The sequence below is a fragment of the Globicephala melas genome, chromosome 6, assembly GCF_963455315.2.
Source record: "Globicephala melas chromosome 6, mGloMel1.2, whole genome shotgun sequence".
Taxonomy (NCBI): domain Eukaryota; kingdom Metazoa; phylum Chordata; class Mammalia; order Artiodactyla; family Delphinidae; genus Globicephala; species Globicephala melas.
In genome coordinates this window covers 43,072,121-43,096,657 of record NC_083319.1, presented here as the reverse complement: position 1 = coordinate 43,096,657, position 24,537 = coordinate 43,072,121, and the positions used below count along the sequence as shown (strand labels likewise).

Below are 24,537 nucleotides of genomic sequence, written 5' to 3'. Positions count from 1 at the left end.
TAAGACCAGTTTTTACTATTATTGATATAGATATTTTAGTGTTTTGTTGTTTATGAATTAAACAGCTTTTATATTGTAGAAATGTTCCAAATCTAAAGATACCACAGAGTATTTGATACCTGGCAGACTGTTGCGTCAAAATTTTGTTTTAACATATAGGAAGATTTGGGAAGTATCTTACAGAGTTGTCGCTGACTAAATGATTGTCCTCTACATGTGATAATACCTAAATATCCACTCTTGATAATAAGCAAGATAGTACGTAACATTTATTGAATACTTAGCAAATTTGTTCTGGTGAAGCAGTCGTTTGTTTAAGTAATTTTATATATATATATATATATATATAAATAGCTGGCAAATTATATAAATGTGTGTTAGGACCATTATGTAATTATATATATACATATGTCTTCCTATGATAATCTAACAGATTTGTTTTTTTCACTTTGTATAGGCTGAAAAGAATTTACCCATAACAATGTTGAAGGACACCTATAACAATGTTGAGCAACTGATTAAGGTATAGGTGAATAATAATTTATTTTTTAATTAGATACTGTATTTCTAAGCAAATATATTATGAAAATTATTTTATAACTAGAACTGTAAGATCATTGAGGATAAAAATTGAATATTATAAATTGTATCCTTTATACCACAAAGAATACAGACAAATATTTGTATTACTAAAATCAGCTTTGTTCTTTAGGTGAATTTTTCCTCTTTGGATATTCATTTACATACTGAAGCACTTCTGAATACAATAAATTATTTTAATAATATCCTTCCATATTCGGAGGAAAAACCAGCCCCAGTGCATATTGCAGAGACTGAAGACAAAGGAGAGTTTATTAAAAAAATACGTATGTTTCTTTAAAATTCAACATCAAATTTTTACTAAGTAGATCAATAAATTTTGGCTCTTGCGTTATTATTGGCTTTAGAATTCTATTGCTAGATTAATATTTAGAAAGATTCATTATATAACAGGTTAATTTTAGAAAATAATAGTAAAGTGATTATTGCTGAAGAAAAGTGGCTTTTATTTATCTTATCATTCATTTTAGTTGAAGATTATACAGTAGAAGTATTTAATGTAATTAAATTTCATGCATTTAATATTATTTAAATTAGAAAAATAGAACTAACAAAATTTGAATAATATGAGAGTATATTTTTTAATCGGAGTGCTTTTCTAAGCAGTCAAAAGTTGCAAGTTTGATAATAATATGTATCACCCTGTAATCATTAAATCGCAAAAGATTTATGATTTTACAACTAAGACTTCTTAGTTTCAAATGTTATTCTCATCTAGGAACTAATTTTGTTTTGTCTCTTTGCATTTGTTTGGCTTTGTTTTCATTGGATTGGATTTTCTTTAGCATTCCTAATTTAGTAGGTAATATATTGCTTGCTTTCAATTTGCAAATCACGTTTTCCTGTAGCATTATCATTGTTGTGATATTTCAGTTACTTTATAAGTGTAGTAAGGTAACTACTAAAAGTTTTGTCTTATGTTTTACAATATGACTTTCTTTTTGCAGCTTTAAAACTATCCAAGAATGAAGATATTATTACCTTACAGATTTTAGCAGAATTATCATGTTTACAGATCTTTATTCAAGATCAGAAACATAACATTTCAGAAATTAAGATTGAAGGTAATAAGATTTGAGGAAAAGTAAATTCAGAACTATTAAATGAAGGAAAAAGAATTTAATTATTTTTTTTTCCCTTAGGGCTTGATTCTGAGATGATTATGAGGCCATCAGTGACTGAAATAAATGCAAAGCTAAGGAATATAATTGTTCTGGATTCTGATATAGCAGCTGTATACAAAAAGGTATGAATTTGTTTCTATTCATTAACATTATTAAATATAATTGTCCTTTAAGATTGTTCATAGGTATAAATTAAACAGTCATCAGATTTTAGCAGTGTGTCTTAGTAGGTCCATGGGCTTTGAAGTTAGGCATAATTAGGTTCTTATTTTAGCCCTGCTCTTCAGTAGTTGGGTGGCCTAATCTCAGAATCTGTTTATTTGTAAAATGACGATTAAGTATCTCATAAATGAAATTAGTACAAGTGATACTGCTGGAACTTAGTTGTGGAGTGCTTTTGTGGGGAAGGGGGGAGGGGAGTAGCAAATGCATTATTTACTTTTTATCTTTTTGCTATTTTGAAGTATTATGAACCTTGTACTGCATTTCAGATTTCAGAGCAGAGGATATGAAGTCAGATTGAATAAACGAGATTTTTTTTTTAAGTTTATTTTCATGGATACTTACTAACGTAGCATTATAATGTTAAGAGAGTCCTTGGAACTAGGTGGCTAGTGGTTGAAGGATAGGTCCTTTTGTTGTTACTGGGTGCAAGAGAGTAAGGTTCTTGGACTAGATACTGTTGTGGAGTTGGACAGGTAATTTTTAAACAGTGGAGCATCTGGGTAAGGTGGTATATTTAAAGGAGTGAAGAGAACATCAAATAGTAGGATTAGAAAAGGCTGAGGTACTTGTTGAGTCAGGAAGTCAAAGTTCAAAATGTGACAGGAAGAAAGGAAATAGATGTATAGGCTTATTAGCAAATAATACTGATGAGATACAGTGATGACCTGATTTTTATGTTAAATAAAAATTCTTATGCCTTGTATTTTCTTATTGTGGTTTGTTAGCATGAGATAACAAGAGTCCCCAAAACATCAAAGGTACATGGCTCATAGGAATAAAGAACAAGAAATTTTTCAGAAGCCATGGTTTGATTTGCTTCCATTGCTTTTATTTGAAAAATTATAGTATTAGAGCGTTTAGGAAGTAGATTGTCCATTTTATTTGTCCTATTTAGAAAGTAAAGCTAATATAAATAAATGAATCTACTACAAGTCATACAAGTAGTTAGTAATGGAACTGATATTATAACCTAAGACATTTACTTTTTTTCTCTGTAATTTTATTTTTAATGCATCTTTAAGGTTAAAAATCCAACTTAAGAAAAGCTACAAAATGAAGTTTCTCACTTGTGTCTTCTTGTCCCACCCCATCTTCCTTTCCATATTTCTTGACTTTGATTCCAATGTATATGATTTTTAAACAAACTACCTTCATAACTCTCCACATGTCAAGGAACCAAAGAGACATAATCTTTTTGCCCTGGATCAGAGCTTTGTAATTACTGTTCCATGACACACTATTGTGCCCTGAGTGGGTTTTAAGTATAATATATTGAGCCCTTCAGCTTTCTGGGCAGCTGGAGAAAGGACTAGAGTTCTCAGATTATTTGACTCTGTCCTGGAGCAGCATTCATTTATACTAGTATCATTGTACAGATACTGTTATTTATGTGTGCCATAACCTGAAAAAGATTCTAGCTGACCTGACATTCTCATGAAATAAAATATCACTGTAAATTATGAGTGTTTAAAAATTTATCCAGTTGTTAAGCTTGTTAATTCTTGGTGGTAGGTACACCAGTATTTCTAACTGTTTTATACTTTTCTGTCTTTAGTATCAGGCTAATATTGGCTTCATAAAATGAATTTGGAAGTGTTTTCTCATCTGTTTTCTGAAAGATTTATGTAGAATTGGTATATATTATGTCTTCCTTAAGTGTTTGATGGAACTCAGCAGTGAAGCTGTGTGGCTTTGAGGTTTTCTGTGGGGAAGAATTTTTAATTACTGTTCCATTTCTTTACTTGATGTAAGTCTAATCAGATTTTCTTGTTCTTCTTGAGTGAGATTTGATAATGTGGATCTTTTTTGGAATTTTTGCACATATGGTTTTGTTTCTATTGTTCTTACATATTTTTATTAAAAATTGAGATGATAACAAGCTATTATATAAATTGTATATCCTTGCTTTTTTTCCTCCTTACTCTTCATTGTAGTTTTTAACCTTATATGTTTGCATCCTTAAACAATATATTGCCCAATTTTGTGGTATTTGGAAATATGTTTTATTTTGAAATATAGCATATACACAAAAGCAAGTAATATAACGTAAAGAACAACAGTAAAACAAATACCTTTATACCCAACCCTCAAGCCAAGTAATAGAACATACCCCAGAAGTCACCAGTATGCCCTAATTTGACTTTATTGTACTGTCTCCTTGGAGAGTTAACTGTGTCCGGCTTTTTGTATTTTTAATAAATGTTACCAGCTATGTATGAATCCTTACATAACACGTTGTTTCATCTTGCACTCCCCTTTTTAAAGGAGATCATATTTTATATGTATTTCTTTAGCCTTGCATCTTATCATTCATTATATTTTTGAGGTGTATCCATGTTGACGTTTGTAGGTATAGTTCATTCATTTTTTTTTTTAACCATGCTTTTAAATTTTTATTTATTTATTTATTTTTATACAGCAGGTTCTTATTAGTTATCTATTTTATGCATATTAGTATATATATGTCAATCCCAATCTCCCAATTCATCCCACCAACATCCCTCCTACTTTCCCCGCTTGGTGTCCATATGCTTGTTCTCTACATCTGTGTCTCTATTTCTGCCTTGCAAACCAGTTTTTCTAGATTCCACATATATGTGTTAATATATGATATTTGTTTTTCTCTTTCTGACTTACTTCATAGTGTATGACAGTTTCTAGGTCCATCCACGTCTCTACAAATGACCCAATTTCGTTCCTTTTTATGGCTGAGTAATATTAGTTCATTCATTTTTATTACCACTGGTTATTTATTCATTGTTCTGTTGATGGATATTTGGTTTCTACTCTTTTGTTTTTATGAGTATTGCTTCTGTAACTAGTCTTGTATCAATACATGTCTCCTGATATATTCTTGGACATATCTCATGCAAGCATTTTTCAGAGAATCTATTTCTAGTGGCATATGTACTCCCAGGAGCAGTGGAAGAGAGATCTGGTATTTCATTTCAATGCCAGTGCTTGGAATTGTCAGATATTACATTTTTTGAAGATCTGGAGTGTATGATATGGTGTTTTCAGTTTGTATTTTTCTTACCACACTAATGAAATTGCACATCTTTTCATATACTTATAGACTATTTATACTTGCTCTTCTATGAGATGCCTATTAGTTTAACTCAGGTGCCAGTAAACTTTTTCTGTGAATAGCCAGATTGTGTTTTAGGCTTTGTGGGCCATGAAGTTTTTGTTGCAACTATTCAGCCCTGCTCTTGTAGTGTGAAAGCAGTCATTTGTGTAAATGAGTGATTTGGCTGTGTTCCAGTAAAATTTTATTTTATGGATAATAAAATGTAAATTTCATATAATTTGCATATGTCACAAAATATTATTTAGATATTTTTTTAACTACTTAAAAGTATGTAAACCATTTTTACCTAATCCTGCTGTTTGTAGTTTGCTGACACCTGGTTTAATTTATCAATTTTAGAGGAAGGAATGTTTATTTTTTTCTTTATTGATTTGTAGGAAATCATTTAATATTTTATACATTATTCCTTGCTTAGTTTGTGTTTCAAATAGTTACTCCCAGTTTGGTTATGATGTCTTTTGATGAACAAAAGTTATTAATTTTAATTAAGTTGAATTTATCATTCTTTTCTTTTTTGATTTGAGAATTTAGTCTTCTAAATCATTCCATCCCCTGAATTCATAAAGTTATTCCCCTATGTGACCTTCTAAAAGTTATATAATTTTGCCTTTCACTGTTAGGTCTTTCATCCTACTTGGAATTGATTTTTCTATATAATTGAGGCTGGGGTCCAATTTCATTTTTTTTTTCACACTGGGTTGTTTTTATCCTAGTATCATTTATTTAAATAGCTATCCTTTTCTTACTTGTATACAGTACTATATCTATTAAATATTAAGTGTAGATATATGGATAGATTTATTTCTGGGCTCTCTTTTGTGTTCCATTGGTTTACTTATCCTTGAATCAGTACCAAACATACATATAGTCCTTACTTGGTGCTGGATAGTGTTCTAAATGCTTTATAAATATTAAGTTATTTAATCTTCACAAATGTCATTTAGATCAGAATTTCATTTTCCAATATTATGGATAAAGAAACTGAAGCACATAAAGGTTTTTCTTGAGGTCACATATCTAGTAGAGCTTCATCTAACATTCTGGATGTAACAGGCATTCAGACTCTGTAGTTTATGCTCTTAACAACTATTTTATACTGCCTTTCAATTCCAAACTGAATTATTGAGCTTAATTCTTAAGTTTTATAATTCATCTTCCATCTTGTTTGTTTTCTTCAATAATGTCTTGGCTGTTCCTGGACTTTTGCGTTTACATATATAAATATAAATTTTAGAATCTTTCACGGTCTACCAAAGAAAAAAAAACCCATTGGTATTTCGCCTTTAAAAAGCAAGCAATTCTTTCTTTCTTTCTTTCTTTCTTTCTTTCTTTTTTGGTAAAATAGCTTTATCCTCTGTCAGAACACACTTTGGGGGGAGGAGAGGAGAGGGAGGCAACACAGCCCAGCGCCACAGCCTGTTTAGAAGGCGACATGAGATTTAAAAGCCTCGCCCCACTGGCTTGCCCAGCTGAGAAAATGTCACGGCCCTAACACCCACTTATGAATATCTCTTGTAATGTTAAAAAAAAAAAAAAAATTTCCAGGGCCCAGCTGGCTTTACTCCTGCACGGAAAGGGTTAACCTTCAAAATTTGGTATCAGGGTCCCAGGATGGGGCTGGTAAGGAGAGGCAGATTGGGAAGAAGAGGGCCCTGAAAAACAGAGAGCGACAAGCCAGTGTGTAACTGGGGCCTTCCAAAATATCCAAAACAGAGAAGGGGAAGGGTGCCTGTCAGAGACGGAAACCAGTGCTGTTCCAGGGGTTGTCTCACTCCTGCCCCCAGTGTCAAATGCTCTGGAGTGATCTGTCCTTTCAGACACCCCTGTGAGGTCCCAATATCAGGATCCATCCTTTCTTCTCAGTCCCAGCCCATTCAACTCATCACCCACCTTTTAAGGTCCTAACAGGGAGCAGCCCCCTCACCAAGGAAGAAACGTGAGGAAAGCTGGAGGTCCTTCCTGGGAGGAGGGTATTCCGGGGGTGGGCCACTTCTGGGGTCCCCCTTCAGTCCCTGACCAGGCGGTAAATGTGGTGCTGGGCGCCCTGCTCACTGGTGGAGACCTCGAAGACGTAGGTGGTGCAGAGCAGCAGTTCCTGGGTGTCTCTGTCACCACTGGAGGATGGTGGAGTTCTCCAGGACACTGTTCATCATATAGTGCTCGGGTAGCTGCCAAAGCTTGTGCAGGAAATTCACCAGGTACTTGCACGTGGGTGAGCGCAGCAGGCAGTACATGAACCTCCCGTCCTCCAGCTGGGCATGCTCCATCCCCACCTTCTCCACCACCTACCTACTTGCCAAAGAAGCAGACCTTCTTCTTTGGAACAGGAGGAACAGGTGAGGGTCATGTGCTCCAGGCTCTCGTACGGGCTGCTCACTAGATAGAAGCCACCACTGCTGCTGCCGGCCCCCACCTCCTCACCACTCAGCCCCCAGGTCAGGTCCTCCCAACACTTGACCAGGAAGAAGGCGTGGGGGGCCCACAGTCATACAGCTCCTGCAGACCGCCCTTTTTCTTAGGGAATTTGTCATAGATCTGCCGGACGTCCACACTCCCGAAGGGGGGCGCTTTGGGGCTGGGGTAGTGCTGGCTGCTGTGTACAACCAGGTGCCTCTGGTAAGAGTCAGCTGCATCCAGATGTTCCACAAAGGCCGAGGACTCCACCAGCTGCAACCGAGCAGTGCCCAGAGCCTGAGCCTGCCAGGCTGGGGCTGATGGGGCAGGTGGAGGCAAAGCAGGAGGTGAGAGGGCTTGGGGGGGGCTCGTACCCTGGGAGGTCAGGAGGAGTCAGTGACAAGGAGAACAGTGTCTGCGAGAATGGCTTCACATCTGGAACATTCCAGGGGGGCCCAGAACCCCCCAACCAAAACTGGAAAAGCTCTGGGGCCTGAGGACCGGCGGGACCAAGTTTGGCCTTCAGGGAAGTTGCTGAGATGAGCTGGGCCGAGGACATGGTGGCCATTGTCTGGAAAGCTTTGTCCTTGAAAACCTGGTCCTTGAGCTTGGACTGGATTTCCCTCGATTTCCTTCAGGCCAAAACCTGCATATGACTAGAGATCTGTTTGCAAGTTTGAGTCTTCCTCGTTCTCAGCTTGATGTAGCGGGCAATCAGTTCATTCCGACCATATATCTTGCCTTCATCAGACAGGATGATTTTCCACCAGCCACAGGGTAGGTAGATGGCCAGGGCCTCCTGGAAGCTCTGTTCGATGTCTGGACTCCATACACCCTCTGTGCCTGGGCCCCTGTCTCCCCCCACCCCCTCACTGCCGCCAGTGCCCTCCTCGCTTCCTTCCTCACTTCCTGTCCAGCCGCTGCCATCGTCCAGAGGGGCACCAGCCTGCAGTTCCCCCATGTGGGCCTCCCGGCCTGGGGCTGGGCACAATTATTTCTTTTTTTTAAACATCTTTATTGGAGTATAATTGCTTTACAATGGTGTGTTAGTTTCTGCTTTATAACAAAGTGAATCAGCTATACATATACATAAATCCCCATATCTCCTCCCTTTTGCGTCTCCCTCCCACCCTCCTTATCCCACCCCTCTAGGTGGTCACAGAGCACCGAGCTGATCTCCCTGTGCTATGCAGCTGCTTCCCAATAGCTATCTATTTGACATTTGGTAGTGTATGTATGTCCACGCCACTCTCTCACTTCATCCCAGCTTACCGTTCCCCTCCCCGTGTCCTCAAGTCCGTTCTCTACATCTGAGTCTTTATTCCTGTCCTGCCCCTACGTTCTTCAGAACCATTTTTTTTTAGATTCCATATATATGTGTTAGCATATGGTATTTGTTTTTCTCTTTCTGACTTACTTTACTCTGTATGACAGACTCTAGGTCCATCCACCTCACTACAAATAACTCAATTTTGTTTCTTTTTATGGCTGAGTAATATTCCATTGTATATATGTGCCACATCTTCTTTATCCATTCATCTGTCGATGGACACTTAGGTTGCTTCCAAGTCCTGGCTATTGTAAATAAAGCTGCAGTGAACATTGTGGTACATGACTCTTTTTGGATTATGGTTTTCTCAGGGTATATGCCCAGTAGTGGGATTGCTGGGTCATATGGTAGTTCTATTTGTAGCTTTTTAAGGAACCTCCATACTGTTCTCCACAGTGGCTGTATCAATTTACATTCCCACCAACAGTGTAAGAGGGTTCCCTTTTCTCCACACCCTCTCCAGCATTTCTTGTTTGTAGATTTTTTGATGATGGCCATTCTGACCGGTGGCACAGTTATTTCTTAATGTTATCAACCATCCAGTGAGTTCTCATATTTCCTTGAGTGTCTCATAATTTTTTTCCTTTAGTTTGTTTAGATCAGATCCAGAGGAGGTCCATACAGTGCGTTTTGATTAATATGCCTCTCAAGTCTGTTTTAATCTATAATTTTCTATCTCTTTCTCTCCCTTGCCATTTGTTGCTATCCTATTTGTTTTGTAGAATTTTCCATCAGCTTGTGCTGATTGTGTTTTCGTGATATTTAACATGTTCCTCTATTCCCTGTATTTCCTGTAAATTGATAGTTAAACCTCATTCAGTGAGATTCAGGGTTATTTTTGGTTTTTTTTTTTACAGGGACTGGGGAGGGCAAGAATACTTCATAGTTGGTGTTGTGTATTTTCAAAGGATGCACAGTGTCTAGCTGTCGTTGTTTTTGTAATGTTAAAAACCATTATTTCATTAAGGATTGCAAAATGATAATATTCTGATTCAAACATTTCTTCTTTATTAAATGGGAGTTTTCACCAGTCTTTATGCAGACATCTTCAAAATTTTGGCTACTTAAAAGTTTATTCCCTGGTAGATTCTGTAGGCAGGGCTCATAGTCATAAGAATAGTACTCCATGAGTGTCTGTATGTTGCATTACATTTATATTTACAGAGTACTTTGGCTGGATTTTGATTCTTTAGCTTGCATTTTTTTTTTCTAGATGATCTTAAACATGTTATTCTGTGTCTTCTGGCCTAGTGTTCAATCACATTGCTGCTTATGATTCTGATGACAGTTTCACTTTCTTTCTCCTAGAAGGACTTTGTAATTTTGCCTAGATATTCAGAGCTGATTGGAAGCTTTTTGTGGGCAGGAGTTGGGACAGGTGGACATCATGGTAGATGGTCAGTCAGTAATGTAGTGATTTGATGGCCTCAAAACTTGAGTATCTAAAGTTTGTTTTTTTTTTCCCCTCTCTCAGGCCAGTCATTTTCCTTTTAGAAAAGTACTATAAGTATAGGCCTGACAGTCTAGATTCAGGGAGCCAGTTGGTTGAAGAATGTGGGGACCTTACATTTCAATTTACAGATTTTTACTTAAAATACCCATTTTTTCAGTATGGTGTTTTATTTACCCCTTATCTACACCTGTTGTCTCCTAGGCCACAACCTCTGTGCACTAAACACTGTTTTATGAAAATTTCTTCTCTTCTGTTGGACTCAAGGGGGATAGTCACAAGTCACTCATGTGACTTATGGAAGATACTGTTTTTTATTGATTAATAGTGTTGGGGATATTACAGTCTACCTTCCATTGATACTTTACTGCTTTATGTAGTATCGCATATCTTAACAGTGCTATACTGTCAATTCCTACTTCTTGCCTATCACAGTATTATTGTAATATATTTTACTTTTGTGTATGCTGAAAGTCCACAATGTATACCTACCAATCGGGGTTTAGTCAGTTTTCTTTAGAGCAATTAATTTTTTATAAGAGATGTATTTACCTTTATTCTAACTATTTCCGGAACTCATTTCTTCATGTACCTTCAAAATTCTGTTATTTGTATTTCTACTCGAAGAACTTAATCATTTCTTATGATGCAAGTCTGCAGGTTATGAATTATTTCATCTTTTGGCAGGAAGGAGGCATCAGAACTGGAAAAAAAAAAGGCTTTTATTTCACCTTCATTTTCTGAGTGATATTTTTGCTAGGTGTACATAATTTCTCATCTTTATCTGACTGACTTGAGAATTTGTGTATGGTATGCTAGGTATATGAAAGTATATTTTCATATTTGTCCTGTTCAGAGTTTTCTGGATCTGTCTCAATATTTTTTATACCTTTTCAAATAGTTCTGCTTCCACCTCTCTCGCTTCCTCACCTCCTCTTCCTCCTCCGCCTCCTCCCTATTCTTCTCCCTCTTGGGTTCCAAAAATTCTTATTAGATTCCTGTTAGATATTGTCCCATAACCTTTGGATCCTCTGTTCCACTCTTCCCATTCTTTTCTCATTATGTTTCGCTTGTGTAATTTCTTTTGACCTATTTTTAAGTTCACTGATTTTGTCCTTGGCTCCGTTGAATATGCTAATAAACCCATTGAAAGTATTCTTCATCTATTACCATGTTTTTTTAATCTTTAATATTTCCCTTTGAGTCTTTTTTCCATTTTCCATTTCTCTGCTCATATTCTTCAGTCTGTTCATTCATATTTTCCACGTTTTCCGCTAGAAGCACTTACCTTAGTAATCATAATAATTCAAAATCCACCGGCTGAAAGTTCCAACATCTATGTTATAAGCAAGTCTGATTCTGTTGATTGCTTTGTCATTTATTTTCTTCTTGCTTTTTGGGTTGTTCCATAACTAATGATTGACTGTAAGACATCATATATAGGATAATAGAGACAGAAGTGAATAGTATTTATGTCTGAAAGTGAGTGTGCCTCCTTTTTCTGCTAGTCTATTAACATGAGGGATTGAATCCAGTTAATGGAGAGCTGAACTGGGTTTGAGTTTTCTTGTTTAATATGATTCCCTTCAATATACCACTGCCTCACATTCCTTCAGCTATGTGGGGGATTTTTTGTTGGAGTGCTGCTTCATACTATGCTGTTGACTTTTCCTCTACTCTTGTACCTCAGAAAGTTCTCTTTCCATACTCTTGGCTCTTTCCTTGATGTTTAGAGTCTACTGCTGCTTTTTCGTAGAGCTTGCCGTCTTGATGGTATTTGGGGGTGGCGGTAGAGTGGGAAGATGTTTTAGGTAGGCTTGTCATTTGTCCTAGTTCACGTCCAGTCTAGCCAGATCTGTTTCTCCAGGTCTCAGAAATGGGGCATTCTTGGTGATCCTGTCCATCCCTCCCATGGCATTTGACTCAGATCTTTGGTAGCTCCTGTATGGGAGAGTATGCCTTCCTGCTCCAGTAGAAGGTGCTCTATAATGGGTCCCAGAACGGTTTCTTCCCCCGAGTGTAGAGGGAGTTTTATCTTTTCCTCTAGGGTATGGTATCTTCACCTGTGCTCTGAGGGCAACAAGGTTACTGCCTGTCTGCTAGTTTCTTAAGGCTTCTGTTCTAAGAGAAATAATCCGATGGAACTTTGGGCCTTTTCTAGAGTGGAGGCTTCTCCTCTCTTTGAGGGTTGTACCAAGGAAAGCTTCCTCTGGTATTCCACTCTGGCCCCAGTCTCTCAGGAGCTCCCAGCAGAAAGCACACAATGAAGTGCTTGCAACTAAGTGTGAGCTCCTCTTGTGTCTGTGACTCCCAGGGATTCTGTATATCACATTATAAGTTCATAGTCAACCTTTACCATTTTATCTGACTTCTTACTTAGCTTGTATGGTATCTGACAGCTCTTTTCTTCTGCCCCTTACCACAGGTGAGCTGGTGCTTAAGGTTCTCTCTTGAAGGTACCTTTTTTCTTTAGATTTTAGGCTGCTTAGTTGGCTTGTGACCTCAGATTTCTAATGGTTTTAAGAAAAGTTATGATTTTGTAGTTTATCTGTTTTTGTTTTTCTTGTTCTTAAGGTTTGGAGTAACTGTCTCTCCAGCATTCTACATCCTAGGCAGAAGCAGAATTCCTGTAGACTTCTGTTTAGTCTCATCTTACACCTCAACCTTCAGACAACTATCCTTGATTCCTGAGGTTTTTTTGTTCCATGGTTGGAATTCATTTACTTCTTGATGATTCTTCAGCCCTCTGCCTTACTTCTAGCATTTAGAGGGTCAAGAAAGCTATAAACTAAGTTAGTGAGTGCTCTGTTTATCTTTCAGAATATTTTTGACATTTCACATCTGCTAATATCTCCACCATTTTTAACTGGTATTGCAGAGTTTGAGACATTATACTGCTGTAGGTAATTCTTGTTTGGCAGTTGAGATGACTCTTGACAAACTAGTAAGGAACAGAAGTATAGTGATAGGAGAAAACTCCTTGGAAGGATCTGGATAATAATTCACATATCTCAAATGAAGAAAATAGATTATATTAAGTTTTGACAGTGACTGAAAAATACCTTTATATGGCAGTTCTCAGTACACATGTATACACACTAAATGAAAATGTGTATTCTGATTTTTTTTCTGTTTTTTCCATTTAAAAAAATCTTGTGCCAGACCTAGTAAATGGATTTCATGGCCCATAAAGGGAGTTGCCACTACTGATTTGAAAAAACTTGCAGTGTAGATTCTAACAAAGAAGTTAGGGGCTTCCCTGGTGGCGCAGTGGTTGAAAGTCCGCCTGCCGATGTAGGGGACACGGGTTCGTGCCCCGGTCCGGGAAGATACCACATGCCGCGGAGCGGCTGGGCCCGTGAGCCATGGCCGCTGAGCCTGCGCGTCTGGAGCCTGTGCTCCGCAACGGAAGAGACCACAACAGTGAGAGGCCCGCGTACCGCAAAAAAAGAAAAAAAAGAAGTTAGAATTGTTGTCTTATTTGTACTTGGCTTGACTACTTACAAGATTTTCCAGATATGTGTGTATATCTTGCGTTTGCTTTATTTTTGTACTGAAGACATATCATTTCGAAAGTGGATTTTGACAATTAAATTTTCTCTCATTAAGGCTGTTTATATTACTGGAAAAGAAGTTTTCAGCTTCAGAGTCGTTTCTTATATGGGTGCAACTGCTGGTTCTGCGTACACAGACATGAATGTGTTTGACAGTCAAGTTAATTTAACTGTTGGTTGCATTGAAGTAGTTCTTGTCACAAAATTTCTGTATTCTGTATTGGTAAGTATGTTAATCGGTTTTTTATTTATTCTTTCCTACTAGTTGGAAAGTGTTTGCTGTGCATCAAGCATAGATGAAGCATTCCTTACTTGATTTTTTTTTGTCCTGATTTTTCAAGATATTCTGGGTACCATATATCATGACTGAAATGTATAGTATACTGTTTATATAACATCATTTTCACATGGGAATGTTCTAGCTAATTGAAATATGTATTTTGTAAACATATTAAATATATGTATATTATATATCATATATGTTATCTATATTAATTGAATTCTTTATACATTATTAGTTTGAGTGTTTTACCTGACTTCCAGCTCTAACTAAAAGTGCTAAATATATAATTGAAGTTTGGTTTGGTCATCAAGAAAATTATGTTTTCTATTGCATTCTAGTTCTGTGAATATTTGGGGCTTTGAGGGATTTAGATTTAATCCCTATATTACACTTCCCTGAGGTATTTAAGTTCTGTTTCTGCCTTTCATAGTTTTGTGTTTTTTTTCCCTTGCTGTCAGCTGATGTTTTTTCCTGTGTCATACCTGTCTCTATGACTTCACTATTCATTCTTTTAACTAAATTGTGGTATATAAACTAAATAATCAGTTGATTCTAAATAAATAGTGTTGCTGTTTTTGTGATCTTTTAAACTGAGGTTATCATGCAGTTTTTCCTATAGCCATAAAAACTTTTTTGTACAAAAAAAGTAAAAATGAAAAAATATTCTTGTTTAATTTTTTCTAATTTCTTTTTATAACTCAGAAGCATTATATCACTGAGCCCTTTTGTGATAGCTTTATACTGAAAAATTATTGAAAATAATTAAAACATGAAATTAATTAAGCATGAAAATTAAGTATAATTCTGGGTGTATTTTATATCATTTAGTATTTTTCCCACATTTCAGGAATCAGAAAACTTTAGAGTTCTTGACAGACATATTTTTATTACTGTTTTATCTTATAAACGTAAATAAGCTCTCTGTCCATTGTGGTTGTGTAGGGAAATACAGTGTGATTGTTGAGCCATTAAGGAAAGTGAGATAAAAAGGGAAATAGATGCCAGTGAAACATTGGAGCATCCACATGTTGCTTTGGTCCAGGGACTAGATTTTTACTGTTTTACTGTGTTTTTGTATCTTTGTGTTTCTCAACCTTTATTGCAGAAAATTACGGTTTAATATAGACAAGTCAAACTTTGAATAAATAATGCTTAGTTGTTCCAAGAGAAAATTTTTCTTATGGAGGTAAAATCAGAAATATCAATATACATTTAACAGTTTTATTCATTAATGGTAGCCTTAAGAATATAATTCTGTTTTCTTTATAGGCTTTTATAGATAATTTTCAAGCAGCTAAACAAGCCTTCGCAGAGGCAACTGTTCAGGCAGCAGAAATGGCTGCTACTGGTGTAAAAGAACTGGCACAAAGGAGTTCTAGAATGGCATTGGATGTTGACATCAAAGCCCCAGTTGTGGTTATCCCACAGTCTCCAGTTTCTGAAAATGTTTTTGTTGCTGATTTTGGACTAATTACAATGAAAAATACATTCCATGTGATAACAGAGAGTCAGATCAACCCCCCACCCATTATTGATTTGATAACGATAAAGCTGAGTGAAATGCGACTATACAGGTAAGCTTTTCACAAATATATTTATGTAGAATGCAATCTTTTTCTAACTTTTTACATTTAAGGCTTTGGTATCTTGAGTTTTCTGTTTAGAGTGGAACTTAATTTTATTATAACTGTACTTAATTTTGTGATTTCCTCTTCCCCAAGTATTTTTTGGTAAGATCAATTATAGTCTTCTAGTTTTTAAAAACCTAGGAAGTATTGGAAAATTCCTCATTAGGTAATTAGGAATGCTGTAAAATTTGTTATCTGAGGAAGAATATTTGTACTTACTTGCAGTTCTTTATAAATTATAAGGTTATGGAAGAAATGGTAGAATTTCTAATATATTTATTCACTCAGCAAGTACAGCAGTACCCGAAGTACTCTATCAGCTTTGTGCTGTGGATCTGATACGCTAATTAAAGACACACACAACACACACACACACACACACACACACACACACACACACACAGAGTAGAGTACAATCTTATATATTCACTCTGCATAGGATTAGGAATTAGGAGAATAAGTGAATATCCAGATAGTTTCCAGAACTTTTACTGTGCTGTTTCTAATCATCTATTCTAGATTTAATGCCCTGTTCCTCTTACAACTTGGATTCATCACTACTTAAACTTGCTCTTTTCTTTCTTTCTGTAATTTTTTTCTTTGATCTCATTCTATTTATTTTTTTCCTTTTTATTTTTGCTGCTTCTCTGGCTTCTGGCAGGTCTGTCTCCCTCCTGCCATTCTTTCCATCAACTGAATATTTTTAAAACTGCTTTATTGAGATATAATTAGCATATAATAAATTGCATACTTGTAAAGTATACAGTTTGATAAATTTGATACGTATACACTTACGATAGTTTGAGTACAACTGTGTTAATTCTTCCTTAAATATTTTGTAGAATTCACCAGTGAAGCCACTGGGGCTGGTATTTGCTTGTGGGAGATTTTTAACTACAATTTCCATTTCTTTAGTAAACTTGGGACTATTCAAATTAATTATTTTTGAGTGATTTTTAATTTTTTTCAAGAAATGTGTCTATTTCACCTACATTGTAGAGTTTTATGACATAAAGTTCAAAATACTCTCTTCTTACTCATTAGTATCTATATTGATGTTACCTCCCCCATTCTTGATATTTATAATTTATACCTTAATCAGCCTGGCTAGAGGTTAATCGGTTTTATTGATCTTTTTTTTTTCCTATGGGATAACTGGGTGTCCATTATTTTTTTCCCTTCCAGTTTTATTGAGATATAATTGACATACAGCACTGTATAAGTTTAAGCTGTAAACATAATGATTTGACTTACCTACATCATGAAATGATTACCGCATAAGTTTAGTAAACATCCATCATCTTCTATAGATACAGAATTAAAAGAATAGAAAAAAAATTTTTTTTATGAGGAGAACTCTTAGGATTTACTCAGTTAACAATTTCCATATGTAACATACAAGAGTATTAATTATATTTATCATGTTGCACATTATATCCCTAGTACTTATGTTATCTTATAACTGGTAGTTTATACCTTTTGACTACCTTCATCCAGTTTGCCCTCCTCCTACCCCTTGCCTCTGGTGACCACACATCTTATTGCTTTTTCTATGAGTTGGTTTGTTTTGAAGCATAATTGACCTACAGAACTATGTTAGTTCCTGTATCATAACATAGTGATTCAGTATTTCTGTACATTTCAAAATGATCACCATGGTAAGTCTCTACCATAGAAAGATATTACATAGTTACTGACTGTATTCTCCACACTGTACATTTCATAGCCACGACTCATTTATTTTGTAACTGAAAGTTTGTACCTCTTAATCTCTCACACTTATTTCTCTCCTCCCCCCACCCCTCTCCCCTATGGCAAGCACCTGTTTGTTCTCTGTATCTATGACTGGTTTCTCTTTTGTCAACGTTTCTTATTTGTTTTGTTATTTAAATTCCATATATAAGTGAAATCATACAGTATTTATCTTCTGTCTGATTTATTTCACTTAACATAATATCCTCTAGGCCCATCCATATTGTCACAAATGGCAGGATTTCATTCTTTTTTTGTGGCTGAGTAATATTTTATTGTGTGTGTGTGTGTGTGTGTGTGTATATACACACACATACATACATATACACACGCACCACATCTTATTTATCCATTCAGCCACTGATGAACACTCAGATTGTTTCCATATCTTGGCTACTGTAAATAATGCTGCAATGAACTTACGGGTATGTGTATCTTTTCAAATTAGTGTTTTCATTTTCTTTGGATAAATACTCAGGAATGGGATTCCTGGGCGGGGCCAGTTCCTGACAAAGCTGGCTGCGGTATTCAGGGTGTCCCAGAGTTAGTGTCATCCCTGAGGTGGGCAGGGCCAGATATTGGGGTGGTTGAGAGTCTCAAGGTGTCCCAGAGCTGGTGTTGGGCCACTGGTGGGCAGGGCTGGGGCCCAGTGGTCCCATGGCTGGTGTCTGCCCACTGCGGGAGTAAGGTCATGTCCTCAGAGGGGGAGCGTGCCGGCCTGCTGATGGTCAGAGCTGGGTCCTGTGGTCTCTTGCTGTAGAGCTTGGTGGTCCCAGAGCTGGTGTCAGCCTACAGGTGGCAGGGCTGGGTCCTGGGGCGGCCAGGAGCTCAGGGGGTCCTATGGGAGTTGGTCTGCTAGTGGGTGGAGCTGTGTCAATGCTCAGCTAGCTACTTGGTGTGGGATGTCCCAGGACTGGTGCCTATTGACTGGTGGGCTGGGACGGGTCCCAGTGTTAATGAGCTAGAGGGAGGATTCCAAAATGTTGCTTGCCTGCAGCATTGTCCTCGTGGTTGAATGAGCATCCAGAAGTGGCTTCTGCCAGCGTCTGTGTCCCCAGCGTGAGTACCAGAAGCTTCCTGCTTCTCTGGGAGGCTCTCTAATATCAGCAAGTGGGTCTGACCCAGGCTCCTTTTAAATTACTGCTTCTTCCCTTGGTCTCAGAACATGTGAGATTTTGTGTGCACCCTCTAAGAGTAGAGTCTGTTTCCTACTGCCCTTTGACTCTCTCAAAAGTATGCCCCACTGGTCTTCAAAGTCAGTCATTCTGGGAACTCTAGGCTGGGCAGCCTGATGAGGAGGGTTGTACCCCTCGTTCCTTGGGGAGAACTTCTGCAATTATAATTATCCTCCCATCTGTGGCCTGGGGGTATGGTTCTTTACTATACCGTGTCTACACTTCTCCTACCTGTGTTGTTGTGGTTCCTTTTTCATATCTTTAGTTTTTAAATAGCTTCTTCTCTGCTGGTCTTAGGTCATCCTCATTGATAGTTACTCTGTAAATATTTGTAATTTTGGTGTGCTCCTGAGAGGAGGTGATCTTAGAGTCTTCCTATTCCTCTATCTTGGCCATTCCCTGGTTATCCATTCTTGACAGTTCAGTTTTATTGCTTTTAAAGCACCAGCTTTTGGTTTTTTCTCTTCTTTTTCTGTTTTCTCTTTCATTGATATCTGCTTTGATATTCATTATTCCTTCTGCTTACTTTGGGTTTAATTTTGCTCTTTTTCTAAGTTTCTTTAGGTGGTGGCTCAGATGATTGATTTGAACATTTCTTTTCTAGTATATGCATTTAGTACTGCAATTTGGAGTTCTTCTCTGTAGCTCTGTCCTCTCTGGAATTTTACCATATGAACTCTAGCTGCCTTGGTTTCCCTGGACTCTCAGGTCTGTCTTCATAACTCATGGACTTTACTGGTTATTTCTTGGCTTATCCATCCCCCCGCTTTTCCATGACCTTTAAATTATCTCAAAACAATTGAAGTTGGAGCATTAGGGCTCATCTTGTTTTTTCTTGCCTCAGTAATCAGTGTCCATTGCCTAATGTCCTGTATCTTGAAAAACATTTTTTAATATATCTTGCATGTGTGTCTTTGTGGGGGGAGGGAGGAATTGTTTCAGGCAGGAGAGTAAATCTAGTTCATGGTATTTCATCTTAGATGGAAGGAGAAATTTCCATCAATTGAATATTTGAGTATTTATTAAGCGTGTAATATATCCCAGGCACTGTGCTAGGAACGTGAAGTATTGTAGTGAGCAGTCTTTACAAGGGATGAATAAATAGTACCTCCCTCATTAGATTGTTGAGATAGGTACTATTTAATGAATTTTATGAGCTGATGCATAAAAACAGGATCATATTTAGATTTTGGAAGGGTTGTAGAAAATAGGTCAAAAGGAGACAAAAGTGGAAGTTGAAAGAATGGTTTGCTAACTGCTGGAGTAATTCACATAAGAATTAGATGTGACTCAGTCTAGGATAAGGAAGTGAGGTAGTAGAGGACTAACCAGGTGTGACAAATTTGAGAAGTAGAATTAAAGGTAACTGATTATTAAAGGGGTGTCAGGGTTAAAGTGAGTAGTTAAAATAGACTCCAGCTTGCAGGTTTGTAAAATTCAGCATTTGGTAATAATGCAGTTCAGCGAGATATGACAGAGCAATGCAGAAAAAAAAGTAGAGTGGAGATGTTAACAGTTCTCTAATGGGCAAAGTAACTTGAAAATGGTTACATGACTTTTATATGAAGATATCTAGAACCAGATCTGGAAAGCACCTAGATATAGTGTCTGGATATTGGAAAGTGTTTGGATTTCTAGATTTGGGAGTGTTTAATAATATTTAACTAGTTATAGAAGCCATCAAAGTGAGTAAGGTCACACAGAGAATTTGTAGAGTGGGACATGTGGGGCAGAATGCTGAGGAATGTCCATATTTAAGGAATGGCAGATGAAAATCCCTCAAAAGAGGTTAAGATGGAGCAAGCAAAACGATGGAAAGGGAACCAGGAGAATGTATTGAAGTAGCGTTGAGGATCATGTTGTTGATAACCATGAATAAACAGTATATGATTTTTTTCATGTAGTACTTGATATTTGGTATTTGGAATCCAACAGTCTGTTGGATTCAGGCAAGACAGTTTTTAACAAGCAGATGTGACTGAAGATAGTGAGACAAGATTTTAAATATTGAAAGTCATGTTGACAGATAATGGAGAGGGAAGAAATTGAAGACAAGAAAATACTGATAGACTAATGGAATATAGAGAGTGGTTTATAAACTGGAGATTCAGTAGTCTCAAAGTCTTCCAAAATGAACACTGACTAGTTATTGATAGATTGCAGCAAGAATAGAAGGTGGTTAACCTGGATGGTGTTACTCTTAAAGGAGTAGAAGAGACAGTGGATGAGCATTGTTCCAAATTAAGAAAAATGGTTTGTATCCCTCAACTCTGAGGTAGATAGAGTGTTGGAGAGAAATCAGACTTTAATAGAGCTTCATGGAAAGCTGGGTTTCAGTTAAGATAAGAAATGAATGATACATTTAGTGAAGACATAGGAAAATGTAGAATGATTTGTTTAGCCAAGTCCAGGGATTTCAGAAATTACAGGGAAATATTGAAATGAAAGACTTCTATTTTAATAATAGGCTATAGACATACAGTAATAATTTAAACCTTTAGGAGGCTCATTAACTTGGAGTTTAAACTGTGTAAAAGTCTGAATTTACTAAAAACAGAACATTTATGCATCTATATTTAATCACGTCTTGTTTGACTTAAAGAAATGATCTAGACACATCTTCTATTCAACATAGTATTGGAAGTCCTAGCCACAGCAATCAGACAAGAAAAAGAAATAAAAGGTATCCAAATTGGAAGGGAAGAGGTAAAATTGTTATTATATGCAGATGATATGACACTATATATAGAAACACCTAAAGGCTTCCACACAGAAACTACTAGAACTGATAAACGAATTCAGCAAGGTAGCAGGTTACAAGATTAACATATAGAAGTCAGTAGCATTTCTTTACAACAACAATGAAATATCAGAAAGGGAATGTAAAAAAACAATCCCTTTTACAATTGCAGCCCCAAAAATAAATACTTAAGACTAAACCTGACCAAGGAGATGAAAGACTTATATGCTGAGAACTATAAAACATTAATAAAGGTAATTGAAGATGATTTGAAGAAATGGAAAGATACCCCATGCTCTTGGATTATTAAAATGACCATACTATCCAAAGGAAACTACAGATTTAATGTGATCCTTATCAAATTGCCCATGAAATTTTTCACAGAATTAGAACACACAATTCTAAAATTCATATGGAACCATAAAAGACCCAGAATGGCCAAAGCCTTCCTGAAGAAAAAGAACACAACAGGAGGCATAACCCACTCAGACTTCAGACAATACTACAAAGCTACAGTAATCAAAACAGCATGGTACTGGCACAAAAACAGACATATGGATCAATGGAACAGAATAGAGAGCCCAGAAATAAACCCACACACCTACAGTCAATTAATCTTTGACAAAGGAGGCAAGAATATACAATGGGAAAAAGACAGTCTCTTTGGCAAGTAGTGCTGGGAAAGCTGGACAGCTGCATGTAAATCAGTGAAGTTAGAACACACCTCACCATACACAAAAATAAACTCAAAATGGCTTAAAGACTTAAGCATAAAACATGACACCATGAAACTCCTAGAAGAGAACATAGGCAAAACATCCTCTGACATAAATCATACCAATGTTTTCTTAGGTCCGTCTGCCAAGGCAATAGAAATAAAAACAAAAACAAATGGAACTTAAGCAAACTTACAAGCTTTTTCACAGCAAAGGAAACCATAATCAAAATGAAAAGACAACCTACAGAATGGGAGAAGATATTTGCAAATGATGCGACTGACAAGGGCTTATTTTCCAAAATATACAAATAGCTCATACAACTCAACAACAAAAAAAATCCCAATCCAAAAATGGGCAGAAGACCTAAATAGACATTTCTCCAAAGAAGAAATACAGATGGCCAACAGGCACATGAAAAGTAGCTCAACATCGCTAATTCTTCTTCTTTTTTAAAATAAATTTATTTTATTTATTTACTTTTGGCTGTGTTGGGTCTTTGTTGCTGCATGTGAGCTTTCTCTAGTTGTGGCGAGCAAGGGGCTACGCTTCGTTGCATTGCGGTGGCTTCTCTTGTTGTGGAGCACAGGCTCTAGGTGTGCAGGCTTCAGCAGTTGTGGCACGTGGGCTCGGTAGTTGTGGCTCGTGGGCTCTAGAGTGCAGGCTTAGTAGTTGTGGTGCACGGGCTTAGTTGCTTCGCGGCATGTGGGATCTTCCCGGACCAGGGCTCGAACCCGTGTCCCTGCATTGGCAGGCAGATTCTTAACCGCTGCGCCACCAGGGAAGCCCCAACATCACTAATTATTAGAGAAATGCAAATCAAAACTACAGTGAGGTACCACCTCACAGCAATAAGAATGGCCATCATTAAAAAGTCTACAAATAACAAATGTTGTAGAGAGTGAGGAGAAAAGGGAACCCTCCTACACTGTCAGTGGGAATGTAAGTTGGTGCAACCACTGTGGAAAACAGTGTGCAGGTTCCTCAGAAAATGAAAAACAGAACTACCAGATGATCCAGCAGTCCCACACCTGGGCATATATCTGGACAAAACTATAATTCAAAAAGATACATACATCCCTATGTTCATAGCAGCACTATTCACAATAGCCAAGACATGGAAACAACCTAAGTGTCCATTGACAGATGAATGGGTAAAGAAGCTATGGTACATATATACAATGGAATACTACTCAGCCATAAAAAAGAATGAAAGAATGCCATTTGCAGCAACATGGATGCAACTCGAGATTATCATACTAAGTGAAGTAAGTCAGAAAGAGAAAGACAAATACCAAATGATGTCACTTACATCTGGAATCTAAAATATGATACAAGTGAACCTATCTATGAAACAGAAACAGAATCACAGACATACAGAGCAGACTTGTGGTTGCCAAGGGGAGTGGGGAGGGATGGAGTGGGAGGTTGGGGTTAGCAGATGTATACTTTTTTTTTTTTTTTTGCGGTGCGTGGGCCTCTCACTGCCGCGGCCTCTCGCATTGTGGAGCACAGGCTCCGGATGCGCAGGCTCAGCGGCCATGGCTCACGGGCCCACCCACTCCGTGGCATGTGGGATCCTCCCAGACCGGGGCACGAACCCGTGTCCCCTGCATTGGCAGGCGGACTCTCAACCACTGTGCCACCAGGGAAGCCCCAGGTGTAAGCTTTTATATGTATCAGTAGAATGGATAAACAAGGTCCTACTGTAATGCAGAGAAAACTATATTCAATATCCTGTGATAAGCCATAATGTAAAAGAATATGTATAAAAAAAGAATGTATGCATATGTATAACTGAATCACTTTGCTGTAAAGCAGTAATTAACAGAACATTGTAATTCAACTATACTTCAATTTTAAAAAATTAAAAAAACAAAAAAATGATATAGATATGAATTAGGTGTGAGTCTGTATTACAAATAGATTGTTTTTAAAAAGTGTTCTCTAAATGTTTCTAGAGGATTAAATAACAATATATATTCTTTTCTGTCCAAAAAAGAATTTTTTTATTGAAGAAATACATAAAATGGTATTGGGGATGAATGTAAAAGATTGCTGGTGATATGACTACCCAAAGATAACTACTGTTAATAATTTGGAATTGTTTTCTATTTTATTATATCTGCACATATATTTAAGTGAAATAAGAATTCTGTTGTATATTGCAGATTGTAATTTTCTCTTAAAAAAGTGCTATAAACATTTTTCCATATTATTTTGAGTGCATAATTTTTTCTAAATATTTTAATACATAGTTTTTAAAAAAATCCATCTGCCTGTTAAAAATTTAAGTTTTTTATTGTTGTTTTAAATAGCAGTATAATGTTGATTGATATCTTTGTTTCTCAATACTTATATGATTTTCTACTCATTGCTTTAGGATAATTCATTTCCTTCAGATGAATTCCTAGAAACATAATTACTCATTTATAGAGTAAACCAATTTTCCCTGAAATAATTTTATCGCGAAGA

The 24,537-nt window shown here is 36.8% G+C and overlaps 1 protein-coding gene and 1 pseudogene across 3 annotated transcripts in view; one reads left to right on the top strand and one right to left on the bottom strand.

Moving 5' to 3' along the window:
• Positions 1-24,537, top strand: part of VPS13A (vacuolar protein sorting 13 homolog A) — a 242,039-nt gene that overhangs the window by 104,605 nt on the left and 112,897 nt on the right. For all 3 annotated transcript variants that reach the window (XM_030876971.2, XM_060300819.1, XM_060300820.1), the window contains exons 28-33: positions 458-523; positions 713-866; positions 1,548-1,664; positions 1,743-1,846; positions 13,824-13,991; positions 15,321-15,625. In XM_030876971.2, coding sequence (XP_030732831.2) covers positions 458-523; positions 713-866; positions 1,548-1,664; positions 1,743-1,846; positions 13,824-13,991; positions 15,321-15,625 — 914 coding nt within the window. The remainder of the gene's footprint in view (positions 1-457; positions 524-712; positions 867-1,547; positions 1,665-1,742; positions 1,847-13,823; positions 13,992-15,320; positions 15,626-24,537) is intronic.
• LOC115863792 (transcriptional enhancer factor TEF-4 pseudogene) lies at positions 7,046-8,398 on the bottom strand (annotated as a pseudogene).